Here is a 17,168-nt window from a genome sequence, read left to right as displayed (position 1 = left end):
GGACATTGTCCACTGGCTGCTTCACTCCCCAAATGCCTGCAACTGCCAGGGTGGGGCCAGACAGACCCATTCAGGCCTCCCAAGTGGGTGGCAAGAACTCAAGTACCTGAGCCTCCCAGCTGTATCAGCAGGAAACAGAATAGCTAGGACTTGAACCAGGCACTCCCGGAGTATGGGATGCAGGCATCTCAAGCTGAAGCTTAGTATGCTCCATCACAACATTTGCCCCTCAATTTGTATTTTTCAAGAGTGAAGTCAACTGGGGATGGAAGTGTTTATTAGAAATTAAGGCTAATTATGGAATTATCTCCAGATGACAGCTGAACTAGGACTTTCTTTCCCAGACACTACCAACCAATTTCATACATAAATGTGCAGTATAATAGAAATTGGTTTATCACACAGTATATAAAAACTACAATAAAAACCAATGATTTTCTCTACCATAATCTGAACACACACTCAATGATTCCATGATAAATTACATTTACAGCAATAGTGGGAATTCATCTTCAAATAATTCAACTGATTTGCTCTTAGCTCCTTAATTTGGAAGGTTAACAGTCTCAACTATATTTGTGTTGCTACTACTGATGCTGTTTTCCTGAAGTAACTTCTTATCATGCTTACATTTATCATCTTTAGGACACATTTTTGATAACTACCATCTATGATGCTATCACAGTTACATATCTTGTGGGGTCACCAACTTTTCTGAAGGCTATCTAGTCCATCAAAATTCACATACTTCGGTCAAAATTGCAAAAGTTCTCTAGGCAAATCTAAATTCCATTTTTAAACTCCAGGTAAGTTATTTTACTTATCTTACTTATCTTAGAGGGGGGAAAAAAAAAAAAACACCTTAACTACTACAGGCTACTGTTCCTTAAACAGCAAGATGTATATAGGTCAATTTTAGAATCATATCTTCATTTTAATTAAAACATTGATCTGATAAACTCCAAATTCTCTAAATTAGGTCATAATTCTTTGAATAAAAGAAAATCCCCAGGGAAGCCTACAGACCCTAAGCTAAGAGAAATTTTAAATAATCTCCTTGAATGTCGCTAACATTTCCAGTCTTCTCCTTAGATCAATCAAATATTCAGAAAACTATATAATATTTGATCCATACACAAATTCTAAATTTCAGCTCAAGGAATTTTTTTAGCTATTTTAAGTCAATACTGATTTTACAGTGTAGGGTATGGCAAAATTTAATAGGTGCCTAGAATATGAAAGATCAGATGCTCAGCACTGGTTTTTCCAGAACTAACTTTAAGAAGAACATTAAGTTGTTAAGTGTATAAATGTGCATTATATGGGAGCATGGAACTTCTCTTTTGATTTACTTGTAAAGGAAAGGTTTAGAGTTTACTGAATATACATCCCACAACTTCAAAAATATTGTTTTATTTTGACTACTTCATTCCTTGCATGTTACTCTTTCAAACTCTTTCCTTCTTACTCCTTCCAACACATTAAAAAAAAAAAAAAAAAAAAAAGAAAAAAAAAAAAAAGATCCCCTCTTCCCAGTAGCAACCAGTCTAGGCTTATTATCATTCTTTATTGAGGCAAACTGAGACACATCATTTCAATTACACCAGAAATCTTTCTCCCACATTCTTAATGCAAAGCTCTCTGTAAGTCTAATGCTTCTCAGAGAAGATAAAATGATCTCTCAACTTAGGCAACTGATGTTTCATATTTCAATTTCATTTTAAGCCTTTCTACCTATTGTGCAATTCCAAACTTCTGCAACCTAAGTTATTTCCTATGTATTTTTATGGCTTAAGTTTAAAAAAAATTCTATATGATTCAATGATCCATTTTTTCCCAAAGCTTTAAGTGCACTAAAATTAACTTTCCAACATTTTGATTAATTGCACACAATTTTTGAAGATCTTCTGAAAGGACTCTTTTAAAACCTACGGTACTCAACATTGATTCTCAAATTCTGAATATAAAAGATTAAATTTTAAATGACTTCTATTTATCCCCTGATTAAGTCAGATTTATGACCCCCCTCTCCCTGTTGTAGCTACTGTGAGTTTTGAATGAGGCAACCTCAATTGTAACAGAAGAAACATCTGTTGCTTTTTTCCTTCAGGAGGGCTTTCCTGGCTCAAAGAAAGGCTCTCTGCCTGACCTCCCACTCCCCTCCCCACCCACCCCTAAGTTCCTTGAAACTTTTCAGTAACTGGATTAAAGTTTTACAGTATCTGTTAAAATACCATAGTTTATCTACCAGTGTTCACTTCCTTGTTAAAATTCAAAGGATGACCAAATGCTACATACATTAAAAAAATAATAATAAAAGACATGTGGTTTGTGGGATATAAACTGTAACTAAAAAGCCGGCTTCAAGGGTATACTTGAAATGATCAATACAATCGAGTTGTCACACACATTCCAGGCTCACTAAGAATTGCTCAGGGGTAAGATTTTCTTCCCAGTATCCAGACTCATATAGCATCTTGTATGCTCTATTTTCTTTGCCAATCCAAGGCTAACATAATGGCAGTCACTACCCCAAGAGGCAGACACCAAATGGTGCCACCCACACTCTCACACTGTGCCTCATAATAAACCCTAAAGCAGTGGAATGCACCGGCCCCTTTATGAGCAAACAATGCCTGAGCTTCATTAGAATACAGCTGACATTTTCAAAGCACAAATACTTTTAAGAAAAATGTACTAGGAACAAAAAGGGAATGGAACAGCTATAAAAGCTGAAATATTTTTCAAGTGTCAGGTTGATTTACAAAGATTCCGAGGCAGCATTTCTTGCTGTTGACAATTTAAAAGTTTTTGTAAATGAGAAAAAATGTTTGGTTAAGGGCAAAGCTTATTTTATTAACTGTTGTTGGGGGGAAAAATGAAAGTAAAAACTACCCTTTGAATTGCTTTCACAAGTAATAAGCATGGAGTACCTTTAAAATTATTAATACCCTCGCGGCTTCTTCAGTTCTTGAAGAGAACTGGGCTCCAGAAGTATTTCCACATTTTAATTCATTTATGTAAGTCACTGAGTGATAAAATAAGCCAACTCTCCCCTCCCCCCACCCCAACCCCCATGCCCTGTAGTTTTTCTGTCTGCAACAAGCAAGGGCGTCTTGAAATCAGCGCGTTCCTGGCTGTTTATCAATTTAACATTGCTGCTGTTTCAAGACTATAAAATAAACACCGCGCAAAAACTCACCCAGCAGTAGGAAACAAACTGATCTCTCTTACCTGGTCTAAGGAAGCATGCCTCCCACTGCAGTACCAACAACACTCCACAGTCTTTGTTACCATTCAGTGGAAACTTGAGACTGTGTCAGACAGAAGCAATCGAGCTCAGAAAAGCTCAATTTAAAATACTTCTCAGTAAAACTAAAAAGATGCTCAAGAAAACTGTTCGGCTAACTGGCTTTCAGAGGACACATGAATACTGTCAAATGTAACAAAGATATGAGAAAAGAAGCTGCAAGTGTAGGTCTTAAGAGACCAAGGGGCTCTTCTGTATAGAACTTTGCTTTCTTACTAAATTAAAGGTTTTTTTAAGTTAAAAAAACAAAAATGCTTAAAGTGAAAGCGGTGACATGATAAAATGCTCAACTCCAAGCTAACATTTTTCTAAATATCATTTGAATTTTTAACTAGCTTAAAAATAAGATTAAACTTACTCGTGAAACCTGCACAGTTCGAATTATACATGTCAGGGTACTGGCTGGCTCCAAAGCAGTCACAAAGCAGACCTCAGTGCATCTTGAAAGCAGAGCAAAAGCGCCTTGAGTTCCAGGGGGAAAAAAAGAAGAAACTCTTGAAAAACTGGTCGGGCTTTTTGAACCTGTAATAACTGTCCAGGCGCTTGTGGGAGGAAAAACAGTTGTGGTCCTGCCCCCTGAGATAGGCGGCTATGCTTCAATGCCAGAGTGAATGACAGGCCCATTTCTGATATCAACAAAGAGCAGCTTAGTTGGGCTTTATTTTTTCCCCCCACTTTCCCACATAGTCCGACATACGAAGAATCTGCAGGTTAGTCCCTTTATATCTAGGGTTAAGTACCTTTCTCCAATTTCTCAAGGGGGGACCCAATTATGTTATCCTCGTTTTTTAAATGATTAATTAAAAATGCATACCTAATCATCTTGCTCAGTGTTCCTAGGCAGGAAGCTGAACAAAAGATGACCTCTTAAGTTCCTTTCCAAATCTATTATTTGCAATACCAGGTTACCATATGACTAATTATCAATATTAATATGTTTTTCCTGCATCCTGCTATGGGGCACAAGCAAAACAAAAAGTAGGTAACATTAACAATAAAGCAACTGAGATAGCATTTTCCACTAGCCATATATAAAAATAAATTACCAATGCACATGTTTATTTTTATACAATAAATAACAAACAATAAACATTTTAATCAACAACATATTTACTTAACAATTATTATAAACCAAACCCTATTTTGGGCCCCAGGACCTAGATGCAAACCCAACAGACTGCAGCCCAACAAGCCTCGGGCTCAGTGAGCTTGTTAGTGGGCACCTCAGCTCCCCAGTGTGGGCCACCACTCCTTCCATTAGTAACCACCTAATCTGAACCAGTCCCCTTTCACAGCGTGTCTTGACAGCAGCTCCAGGAAGGCAAACAGTTTGCACTGTGTTCAGTGCTGTATCTTCAGGGTCTAAAACTGTGCCTGTTAGACATGCAAATGCATATTAAACAAAAGAAACCGTGAAGCTTTTCCTACTCATTCTCCCTCAACTTATATTATGCCTACATGTATACAATGGCATGCCAACAATGACACAGTATAGGCTGTAAATTAAATCGAGTTGTAGGGGCCAGCGCTGTGGCACAGTGGGAAAAGGCACTGACTGCAATGTTGGCATCCCATATGGGCATCAGTTCTAGTCCTGGCTGCTCCACTTCCAATCCAGCTCTCTGCTATGGCCTGGGAAAGCAGAAGATGGTCCAAGTCCTTGGACCCCTGCACCTGCGTGGGAGACCCAGAAGAAGCTCCTGATTCCTGCCTTCGGATCGGTGCAGCTCCGGCCGTTGCGGCCAACTGGGGAGTGAACCAGAAGATAGAAGATCTCTGTGTGTGTGTGTGTGTGCGTATGTCACTCTAACTTTCAAATAAATGAATAAATCATTTTTAAAAATTGAGTTGTAAACACCTTAGTTCAAACGAAATTGAAAATAAAACTTACATGGCCCTGTATCTTTTCAAATTCTAAAATCTGATTTTACCATCAGATATGAGGTCACTATAATATTTGAGGAAAGGAGTCAGTTAAAATTCTATAAACTAAGTTTCTGTAGACAGATTTCAGGAATTTTGACTAAAAAAGAAGAAACCTGGAAATTTCACAGGATCTGGTAAGTTTTGTGTATTAAAATCTTACATTGTATCCATTTACATAGTTGGAAACAATTTTAAGCTCTCCATCCTGCTTTCTACCATTCCTGATCATCTTACTGGATGAACCTGGTTTATAGAGAAAACTAAGAGCACACCTCTAACTGATCAGATCAGCCAGAAACGCTTGCCAACATCCCCCAAGGCCAAGGGTATTCATAATCTTGATACGGTCACAGCCACTCTGTTACAATATGAAATCTGAAAGAAATCAAACTTCCAACTGAGGTATATTTTCACCACACCTCTAAATAGCAGAGCATTCTCCCCATTTCTGTCCCTCAGAGCTGGACAATAATTACAAGTTCAGATACACACTACCAAGTACATGTTTTAACAGTGAACTATGGGGGTCGGCACTGTGACGTAGCAGGTTAAGCCTCTGCCTGCGGCGCAGGCATCCCATACAGGCACTGGTCCTGGCTGCTCCTCTCCTGATCCAGCTCCCTAGTGGCCTGGGAAGGCAGTGGAGGATGGCCCAAATCCTTGGGCTCCCGCACCCATGTGGGAGACCTGGAAGAGGCTCCTGGCTCCTGGCTTTGATTAGCCCAGCTCCAGCTGCTATGACCATTTGGGGAGTAAACAAACGTAAATGAACAGAAGGACGACATCTCTCTCTGTGTCTGTAACTTTACCTCTTTTAAAGAACAAAACAAAAAAACAACAAACAATAAACCTAACAGCAACCCAAAGTCAGGAACACAGGTAGTGACTGAGTCCAAGTAAGGAAGAAAACAAGGTGGGGCCAGAGCAGGATTCCACTGCTCTTCCAGGAGCAATTTTCCTTTTCCCTAATGAGCACTCATTCTTATTGAGCGCCTACCATCTATCAGGCACTGAGATGGGTGGCAAATTCTCCCGCTACCTACTGTCTACTTCATACATCTACCCTTCCACCTGTCTCTCTTCCCTCCATATATTTCCTCCTCCCAGTGCTCCACTCACATGGCCCTTTCATCTACAGTACTCCAAGAGCATAATCACTACCCTCTACGCTCCTTTGTAAGCGTACGACAGTGTGAGAAAATCCATGGGACTTGTCAGTGCAATAATAAAATGCATCTTATAAATAACTTCTCCTTACTCTTTTTTTTCTCTTTACTCTTCTATATGATATCCATTTGAGCATCAGATTAATTTCATCGATTACCTAGAAAACATCAAAGGGAGCTAAGTATTCCCTCTCTCAGGTTTATAAACTGATTCATTTGAATTAGAGTTTGCTAGATAATTAAGCAACCCGACCAAATACTAACCAAGTATAATGATGTATTTATGGTCCTATAGGGCAGAAAACACACTATATGATAGCACAATAGCTTTTACATGTTCAATGCCTACTTGGAATAACTATCTACCAGGTAGAAGGAATGGAACTTAGCTATGCTGGGTCTAACTTAGCCACATTTTCAAGCAAAAAAAAATTTTTTTTAATTTATTTTATTTATTTGAAGGAGTTACAAAGAGAGGTAGCGACAGAGACAGAGAGAGAAGTCTTCCATCCACTGGTTCACTCCTCAAATGGCTGCAATGACCAGAAATGAGCCGATCTGAAGCCAGGAGCCAGGAGCTTCTTCTGGGTCTCCCATGTTGGTGCAGGAGCCCAAGGACTTAGACCATTCTCTGCTGCCTTCACAGGTACACCAGCAGGGAGCTGGATTGGAAGTGCAGCAGCCGGAATTCGAACCAGCACCCAAATCTGCCAGACAGGTGCTTTAACCCGCTGCACCACAGTGCCAGCCCCTCAAGCAAAATTCTTAATCTTGCTGACAAGTACTACACCTAAAGCAAGGGGTTCCTGCTACTACCTGGACAAGTTAGAGGCGGTTTCTTAAAAATATATCACAAGATAATTTCACCTTTGCCTGCCCTTCTTTCTAGACATTTTTCAAGGTGCTAACGTTTGATACTCTTTTCTTAAAAATCTGCATCCCTCCTTTAGAGGACATTACCCATTTCCATGGATATTTTGTTTGTTTGTTTGTTTGAAGATTTATTTATTGGAAAGGCAGAGTGACACAGAGAGATCTTCTATTCACTTGCTCACTCCCCAAATGGCTGCCCAGGTACTAGGAACTCCACCAATTCTGCCATGTCGGTGGCGGGAACCCAGGTGTTTGAGCCATCATCAGCTGCTTTCCCAGTACCTTAGCAAGGAGCTGGATCAGAGCAGAGTGGCCGGGAAGGAATGCAGGCATCCCAGGCACTAGTTTCACCTGTTGCACCACAATGCCTGCCCCTGTGGCTTTATCACCTCTGTGTAGATGACTACAAAAATGTATATTTCTAGTCCTGGCCTTTTGTGTTTTGCTCTAAACCCTTACTTACAATGGCTGATTAGACATGTCTTTTCTCTGTCTATATATCCCATGATCTCAACTCTGCTTCCACAGTACTGAACTTACACACCTTCCCAAACCAGCTCATTCTCCTGTGTTCCCTATCCTTGTTAAAGGAATCAACTTCCAGATTAAAGAGTGATTTCTTTGCTTCATCCAATTGCCCACAACGTTTCCAGTTTTACTCTTTTTTTAAAAACAGATTTATCTTATTTATTTGAAAGAGTTACATAAAGAGGTAGAAACACAGAGAGAGAGAGAAAGAGAGAGAGAGAGAGAGATCTTTCATCCACTGGTTCACTCCCCAAATGGCTGCAACAGTTAGAGCTGAGCTGACCTCAAGCCAGGAGCCAGGAGCTTCTTCCTGGTCTCCCATGTGGGTGCAGGGGTCCAAAGGCTTGGGCCATCTTCTACTGCTTCCCCAGGCCATAGCAGGAGCTGGACATACTGGAACCGTGGGCACAGTGCTGGCCCTTCCAGTTTTATTCTAACACATATCAGTCTGCTAGTTTAAAAACAAAAGAAATAAGAAATACAGCCTCTGGTGATCTGCTAGAGGTCTGGAGCTACATTAACAAAATGGTAGCCTTAACTACATGTGACTATTACATTTAAATTAATTAAAATTGAATGCAGTTAAAATTCACGGTTTCTGTCCCATTAGCCACATGTCAAGTGCTCTGCCTGGTTAACAGCTACTATATCAGACACTGCACATAGTAAACAATTCCACCACTGCATTAAGTTCTGTGAAACACCTCTGGCTTAGGCAATAGCAAGAAACTACTTATGTTAGTTGTCCAAATTTTTCTCAATCTGGCCCAAATCTACTTTCCTCTAACTTCGCCTCTTGCAAAATCCACATGCATGCTTTAGTCATGGCTGAGTTAGTGGAGCCCACAGAATTAAACTGAAGGCTTCACAGGATGAGCACGGCCTATGCCAAGTAACATAAAGAGGGATCTATGTGAAAGGAAAAAACCAGAGACACCGAGAAGACAGAAATAGTTCACTGCCGCCCTTCTGAGTTAGGAAGGGACACCATTTTAGACACAAGATTTTTAGCCTTAGAGAAAAAATGGTACAGTGGAGAAAGCATGAGCTTTAGTCAGAACACTTCATGCAAATGCAGGTATTGATTAAACTACAGGAAACAGAAATCAAACTAGGGTGACTTGAAAGAAATTAGTTGGCTCAAATAGTTCACAGAATCCAAACAACATTAGATATCCAGAGGGTCAGGTATGTATCTAGGTCTCCAGAATTCAAAGGCTGGGGCTGGCATTGTGGCACAGAGACCTTAACCCAGCCAGCGTGTGCAATGCTGGCATCCTGGAGTGCTAGTTCTAGTCCTGGCTGTTCTGCTTCCACTCCAGCTCCCTCCTAATGTGCCTGGGAAGGCAGCAGAGGATGGTGCAAGTACTTAAATTCCTGCCACCCACCCAAGAGACCTGGATGGAGTTCCAAGATCCTGGCTTCAGCCTAGACCAGCTAGGACCATGGTGGACATTTGGGTAATGGACCAAAGAGCCTTCTTTTAGTCTACCTTTCAAATAATAACAACACAACCAGCACTTTGTCAATGTCATGCCTACCTTTGGCAAGAGGAACGGTCCCCATGCCAACTCTTAAAGTCCTTTGTGATTTTGGCTTTCTCTAATAAAACAACTTAGCCCAGTCAAGAAAATAATAATAAGTCTTAAAAAAAAAATGTGAAGGGTGCCACAGCTGTGTGTTTGTCTTCATCTATTTTTTGCTTTTGATCTTGTCTTAGTTAGCATTATTGTCTTTCATGATAGATCAGCATTCTTCACCGGGAGGGAACCATGGCCACCAATGTGTCATTAGTTTTATACTTCACAGATATAAAGTATCATGAAGAGATTCATTGGCTGCATTTGGGTCAAGTGTTCATCCCTAGCCAATGAAATGTTGTCAAAGTATCAAGGTGTTGGGCCAGTTAATTGTGACAGAAGACCTAATTATGTAAAATGTAGTGGCTAGGTAGCTGAGAGATTGGTGGGGAAGCATCTGAGTATCCCATACATGGCCACTAGCTGAACTATTTTGAATAAGTCATTTAAATAGATATGACATTAAGTGATTTGCCAGTAATCTAGCAAGAGGGGAAGACTTAACTCTAGGTTTTCAGACTCCAACAACTATATTATTTTCATCAGAATATTCCTTAATCATTAAGTGGTAGGTAGGGGGAGCAAGTATTATCTACTCACTAGCCTAATGCTACACTGTCCACTCTGTAATAGATTTTTTCCAAAGCAGCAAGAGGTTTAGTTTCCAAGTTTACTTCTCTCTTCAAAATCTTTGATTTTTCCTCTCCTGAGTTTCTCTCTCTCTCACTTTAAAGATTTAGTTACTTATTTACTTCAATGGCAGAGCAACAGATAGAGGGGAAGAGACAGAGATAGAGATTTTCCATCAGCTGCTTCACTCTCCAAATGGCCACAACAGCCAGGATTGGGCCAGGCTGAAGCTAGGAATCAGAAGTCCATCCAGGTCTCCCACATGGGTAACAGGAATCTAAGCACTTGAGCCATCACCTGATGCCTCTCAGTTGCATTAACTGGAAGCTGAATATAAAGCAGAGAATCTGGAATTCAAACCAGCACTCTGATATGAGATGTGAGCATCCCAGGCAGCAACTTAACTGCTGTACTAAACAGAAAAATTTTTAGAGTGCTAATATCGCAGCTCTCTGTTCATCAATTAGTTATAGTATATAATACATAATCTGATCAATTAATTATAGTATTAGTTCTTCAAAAGTACACAAAGTACCTCCTACATAATAGCCACTCTGTTAGGCAGCAAGGATACAAAAATAATCAAGGCATAGTCCTTAGCCCCACAGAAACATCCTAATCTGGCTTCTACCCAACTGCTCAGTTGACACTGTATTTTCTAGACAACAAGCTCTGCCTTGGTAAACCTCACGTGGGCTATGAACCATAACCTTGCTGCATCTGACCTTGGGGATCACATCTTCTTACTACTATTAAAACTATCCTCTCTTGGCTTGGTAAAGATCATTCATTCCTTCTCTGTTTCGATCTCAACTTTTGTGGTCTTGCTCTTTAACTTTTTCCCTCATTACTTGTATTCTAGATGTCTCAAACATGACCATCTCCTCTTGCAGTAAGTTTGCATTAAGAGGTAACTGACCACATCAATTCCCTACTTGAAAACCTTCAATAGTTCCTTTCTCCAAAACTTCAGGCACAACATATAAAAACTTACTTAGAACTAGCTATCTCTTGGGGCTGGCGCCGCGGCAAGGTAGGTTAATCATCCTCCACCTGCAGCACCAGCAACACATTTGGGTGCTGGTTCTAGTCCCAGCTGCTCCTCTTCCAATCCAGCTCTCTGCTATGGCCTGGGAAAGCAGTAGAGGATAGCCCAAGTGCTTGGGCCCCTGCACCTGTGTGAGAGACCAGGAAGAAGCTCCTGGCTCCTGGATTCAGATCGGCGCAGCTCCCGAAGTTGTGGCCATTTGGGGAGTGAACCAATGAATGAAGGGAAGACTTTTCTCTCTGTCTCTTCCTCTCACTGTTTGTAACTCTACCTCTCAAATAAATAAAATCTTAAAAAAAAAAAAAAACTAGCTATTGCTTAAGATTAAACTTCTACCTTTTCTATGGCCAACTTCAGGTCTATGTACTCAGTACTCAACAGTACACAACAGTACACTTGGATTATATTATATCTAAGAGTCTCATTTGATATCTTCCCCATCCAACAGCAACCTCATTACTTCCTCCTGATCAGCAGTGCACAAAAATCAGTCATAAGCCTCATTATTCACATAAAAAAAAGGAGGCTTACCAATATGAAATAACTTGCATTCTATGCTAGCAAGCGGTAGAACTGAGAATCTAATCCAGCTCTTGCTATCTACTAGTGCACACACTATGTGGACACTATGACCACAGATATTAATCATAAATAAGAATTCAATGAGATTTTAGCAACAGCCTTACTAAAACCAACTATTATTCTCCAGGTTATCTACATGCCCACTAGTTAAACTATTCCAGGTGGGGAAAAAAAAATAAAGAAGATCATTTCAGTCCTCTATCTGAAAACTTTTGATGGTTCCCTCATCAAATACATCACAGAAGGTCCTTAATGATCCTAAACTGCTTTCTTAGGCTCAATCTCTCCCAGTGCAAGGTGTATGAATTATTACCATTCTATGAATGGTCCCTGACTTTACTGTAAGGTCTCAGTTTCCTTCAACTGGTAAACTAGTACTCATCTTTCAAAACTCATATAAAATGTTAACCCCTCAGTCAAGATAGTCCCAATTCTTTGAGGCTCATGTCATGGCACAGCAGGTGAAGCTGCCACTTTGGACACTTGCATCCCACATCAAAGACCCAGTTCAAGTTCTGCTTCCTATCCAATTTCTTGCTAATGCACAGAGGAAGCAGCATTTGATGGTTCAAGTACTTGATTTCTTGCAGTCCACATGGACTCCTTGCATGGAGTTATTGGCCCCAGGCTTCAGCCTAGTCGAGGCCAGGGCTGCTGCAGCTACTAGAGAGTGAGCCAGCAGATGAAAGATCTCGGTCTCTCCTCCTCTGTCATTTTGCCTTTCAAAATTCCCAATTCTCTACTGTAGGCTTGGTCCTATTTTGAGTTCTCAAAGCACTGTGAAAGTGCATTTATTACAACATTTACCCCACTCCTTTTTTTAAAAAAAATTATTTATTTGAAAGGCAGAGTTATAGAAAAAGAAAGAGAGGAAGATAGACACACACACAGAGAGAGAGAGAGAGAGCGCGCGCTTCCATTTTCTGGTTCACAACCTCAAATGGCTGCAACAACCAGGGCTGGGCCAGGCTGAAGCCAGGAACTTCTGGGTCTCCCACATGGAAGCAGGAGCCCAAGGATTTGGGCCATCTTCCACTGCTTCCCAGGTGCATTAGCATGGAGCTGGATCAGGAGTGGAGCAGCCAGGACCAGTGCCCACAGGGGAAACCAGCGTTGTCCCAATACCACTCCTTTTTAACTTAACATGTTTGTCACTTCCTGAAACTATGAGTACCTCCACAGATTTTTGGCTTTCCATTCCTTCTATTCCATTTGTGAACTTCTGTCTATAGTACAAAGGGTCTTCAGAGATTTCACATAGAAACAGATTTTGAAAAAAACTATGTCACCCAAACCAGGTGGGATTTATTCCTGGTATGCAGGGATGGTTCAATATTTTCAAACCGATAAATGTGATACATCACATTAACAAGTTGAAGAACAAAAACCATATAATTATCTCAATAGATGCAGAGAAAGCATTTGATAAAATACAACACCCTTTCATGATGAAAACTCTAAGCGAACTGGATATAGAGGGAACTTTCCTCAACACAATCAAGGCAATTTATGACAAACCCACGGCCAGTGTCCTATTGAATGGGGAAAAGTTGGAAACATTCCCACTGAGATCCAGTACCAGACAGGGATGCCCACTCTCACCACTGCTATTCAATATAGTCCTGGAAGATTTAGCCAGAACCATTAGGCAAGAAAAAGAAATCAAAGGGATACAAATTGGGAAGGAGGAAGTCAAACTATCCCTATTTGCAGATGACATGATTCTATATATAGGGGACACAAAAGACTCCATTAAGAGACTACTGGAACTCCTCAAAGAGTTTGGTAAAGTAGCAGGATATAAAGTCAATACACAATACAGATGTGGGGAAAGAGGCACCCTTAATCCACTGCTGGAGTAAATGTAAACTGGTATGGAGATTCCTCAGAAATCTCAATACGGACCTACCACATGACCCAGCCATCCCACTCCTGGGAATTTACCCAAGGGAAATGAAATCAACATATGAAAGAGTTATCTGTACCCCCATGTTTACTGCAGCTCAATTCACAATAGCTAAGATTTGGAATCAACCCAAATACCAGTTAAAACTGAAGGCTGGATAAAGAAATTATGGGTTATGCACGTCATGGAATAGTACACAGCGATTAAAAAAAAAAAAAAAACACGAAATCCAGTCATTTGCAACAAAATGGATGAAACTGAAAAACATCATACTTCGTGAAATAAGCCAATCCCAAAGGGACAGATACCATATGTTCTCCATGACTTGTAATAACTAATAGATTACCTAAAAGGCAATCTGTAGAAGTGAAATTGATACTTTGAGAAGCAAGGACTTTGAACAGCCCCTGTCTGGACTGTTGAGGAAGTTTTTTTTTTTCTTTTCTTACTATTTGTTGAACTCTTTACTTAACATAGAGTTAATCATATGTTTATAAAGTTAATCGAAAATAGATCTTAGTTAAAAAAATAAAGAGCAGGAATAAGAGAGGGAGGAGAAGGAGGAGTGGGAGAGTGGGTACAGTGGGAAGAATCACCATATTCCTAAAGTTGTAATTATGAATTGTAAGCTTGTATTCCTTAAATAAAAGGTTTGGGGGGGGGGGCTACACATGAATTTCCAAATTTTTTGCACCAAAATAAACTCATCTTTTAATTCTATTTCCCCACAAATTTTTGGAGTATCCTCATATACTTTATCTATTTGATCAATATCTATTAAATAAATGAATGACATGGGCCAGTCACTTCATCAAATGCCTTCACTAGTGTATCTGTTAAAAAGAATTCCACTGACTACATTAGCTATTACTACTACTTTGGCTTTTTTGCCAATAATTACATCCAGGTAAAACTACTAGCAATTTTCTATTTATAATTACCAGCAACTAGCTGCCTTCCCCATTAGCAACCTACAATTATCTATAATGTTTTCCCAAACATGCCAAAGGTATTCCTACAGTCTTACGTTAAAAACTCTTCACAAATTCAAATTCTACCCACTCTTCAATGTCCAGTGGGAATCCCAAGTCTGCCATAGCAGCGTCTATGACCCCGAGTCTAATCGAACTTTCTCCTCTAAATTCCTACATAAAATACATTAAATATAAAAACCAATATAGCTAAAATACATGAGTTATACTTGTTATAATATAAATTATAGTAACTTTTAACTTAGTACACCATGAATATTTTTCAAGATTTATTTATTTATTTGAAAGGGAGAGTTAGAGAAAGATGGAGAGGGAGGGGGGGATTTTCCATCCACTAGTTCATTCCCAGATGGCCATAAGGGCCAGGGCTGAGTCAGGCTGAAAATAGGAGGCAGCAGCTTCTTCCAGTTTTCCTACATGGGCGGCAGGGGCCCAAGCATTTGGCCCATCTTCCACTGCTTTTCCCAGGCCATAAGTACAGAGCTGGATTGGAAGCAGAGCAGCCAGGACACGAACCGGTGCCCATACGGGATGCTGGTGTTGGAGGCGGCAGCTTAACCCGCTTTGCCACACTGGCCCTGCAGGACGAATTCTTAATGGGCTATTGTCAAAACTGCAAAATTCAGTCTATTCAGTCAATCTATACAAATTTACTGACTATTTACAATCATTAGAGGAGGATCTAAAAATATACTGATGAAGATATATTGGAGAGTGACAGTGCAAAGAAGGAGACACTTGAACAAGCAAATACAAAAACACCCAGTGTGTTAACTGCTATAAAAGAAATTATGGGCATGAGAGCTGGTAAAGGGGTGTTGTATAGATACTCTTTTAGATCAAGTGGCCCAGGAGGATGTATCTGAGGGGAGTGACGTGTAGGATGCAACACAGAAGGTGATGCGGGCTTTGCCTCGGTTGAAGCAAGCAGGTGCAGTTGAGGCAGGCAGAAGAGCAGACTGTACACACCACACCGAAAATGGAAAGTCAAGCGAACAGACTGAAACTGAGAAAGGCAAAATACACATAAGGAAATGGTTTGGGGAAAAAGTTGTTGACTAATTTCAGCAATTTGCAAAACAGTATTAGGAACCCATTTCTTATTTGTTTATCTGGCTACTGCAAAGAACATGGAGTCTTTAAAGAAAATTATAGATGCTATTCTGATCAGAAGACTAACCATGGGATAACAGAATTACTGGATAAGTAAACATTCTTTAAATAACATAACAGATAAATAAGTCTATCACACAACTGTGTTATATTTTCTCTATAAATCATTATTTATAATCTCTATATTTTTGAGATTATACTTATGTAACAGATAATTCACTCAAATCTTTGATTTTCTTCTCATGACAAACTTCCAGAGGGTTTCTAATGAATGAAAGAATAGAAATTCTTATTATTAAATGTTTATTTATTTATTTGAAAGTCAGAATTACAGAAAGAGAGAGGGAGAGATAGAGAGAGAAAGATAGATCTTTCATCTGCTGGTTCACTCCCCAGATGGCTGCAACAGCCAAGGCTGGGCCAGGCTGAAGCCAGGAGCTTCTTCAAGTCTCCCATGTGTGTGCAGGGGCCCTAGGACTTGGGTTATCCCCCACTGCTTTCCCAAGCTCATTAGCAGAGAGCTGGATGGAAAGTGGAGCAGCCAGGACTCGAACCAGTGCCCATACATGATGCAGGTGCTGCAGACAGTGGCTTAACCTGCTGTGCAACAGTGCTACTCCCCAGAAATTATTTTAAGCAGTTTGACATACACAATGTGTTATCAATTTGCTTCCTTGAGTTTTAGTGCTGACTTACATTCCCAACAGTAAAGAATAAATAGAAAAGATAAGAATAAATAGAAGTAGAATACAAAAAAGTGGATATGAATTAAAGATACAAATTTCTTACATCTTTGCTAACAAAGGTCATACTTACAAAACATTTTTTGCTGATTTGGTAGAGGAAAAAGACTGGTTTTCCACAGTCTTTTACAAAATGTTCAAAATACTACACATGCTCATTGCATAAAAATCGCAAAATATGCAAACATAAAAGCATACAGGAGGGGCCGGTGTTGTGACGTAGCAGGTAAAGCCACTGTCTGCAGTGTGAGTATCTCTTATGGGCCCTGGTTTGAGACCCGGCTGCCCCACTTTCAACCCAGTGCTCTGCTATGACCTGGGAAAGCAGCAGAAGATGGCCCAAGTTGGTGGGCCTCTGCACCCACATGGGAGATGCGGAAGAAGCTCCTAGCTCCTGGTTCCAGATTAGCCCAGCTCTGGCCATTGCGGCCATTTGGGGAGTGAACCAGTGGACGGATGACTCTCTCTGCCTCTGCCTCTCGGTAACTCTACCTTTCAAATAAATAACTAAATCTTAAAAAAAAAAAAGAAAGAAAAACATCATCAAAAATCACTCTGAAATATTACAATTAATGTTTTATTTACCTATATCAAGTATTTTTCCAAAAAAGAGGATAAATCACACCATATCATGGGCAGTTGCTCAAGAAGTTCATGGAAATCTGTGTAGGAAAAAACTATGCACAGCTTTCAAAAAAAATTTTGCATCAAAATATGCATAATGGAAATGTACATCATGATAAAACTATGCATGATTTCAAAAAATTGTTT

General features: G+C 40.0%; 1 protein-coding gene across 12 annotated transcripts in view; it reads right to left on the bottom strand.

Moving 5' to 3' along the window:
- Nucleotides 1–17,168, bottom strand: part of TFDP2 (transcription factor Dp-2) — a 184,218-nt gene that overhangs the window by 63,570 nt on the left and 103,480 nt on the right. The window contains exon 4 of one of the 12 annotated variants that reach the window (XM_062213855.1): nucleotides 3,669–3,772. The exons of 10 other annotated variants lie outside the window; for them this stretch is intronic. In XM_062213855.1, coding sequence (XP_062069839.1) covers nucleotides 3,669–3,699 — 31 coding nt within the window. In that variant the 5' untranslated portion in view covers nucleotides 3,700–3,772. Of the gene's footprint in view, nucleotides 1–3,234; nucleotides 3,251–3,668; nucleotides 3,773–17,168 lie in introns of those variants that run through there. One more of the 12 variants, XM_062213871.1, reaches the window with a different exon arrangement.

This window comes from Lepus europaeus, chromosome 2 (genome assembly GCF_033115175.1).
Source record: "Lepus europaeus isolate LE1 chromosome 2, mLepTim1.pri, whole genome shotgun sequence".
NCBI lineage: Eukaryota > Metazoa > Chordata > Mammalia > Lagomorpha > Leporidae > Lepus > Lepus europaeus.
The sequence above is the reverse complement of the archived record's forward strand: the minus strand, read 5'-3'. Positions and strand labels throughout refer to the sequence as shown.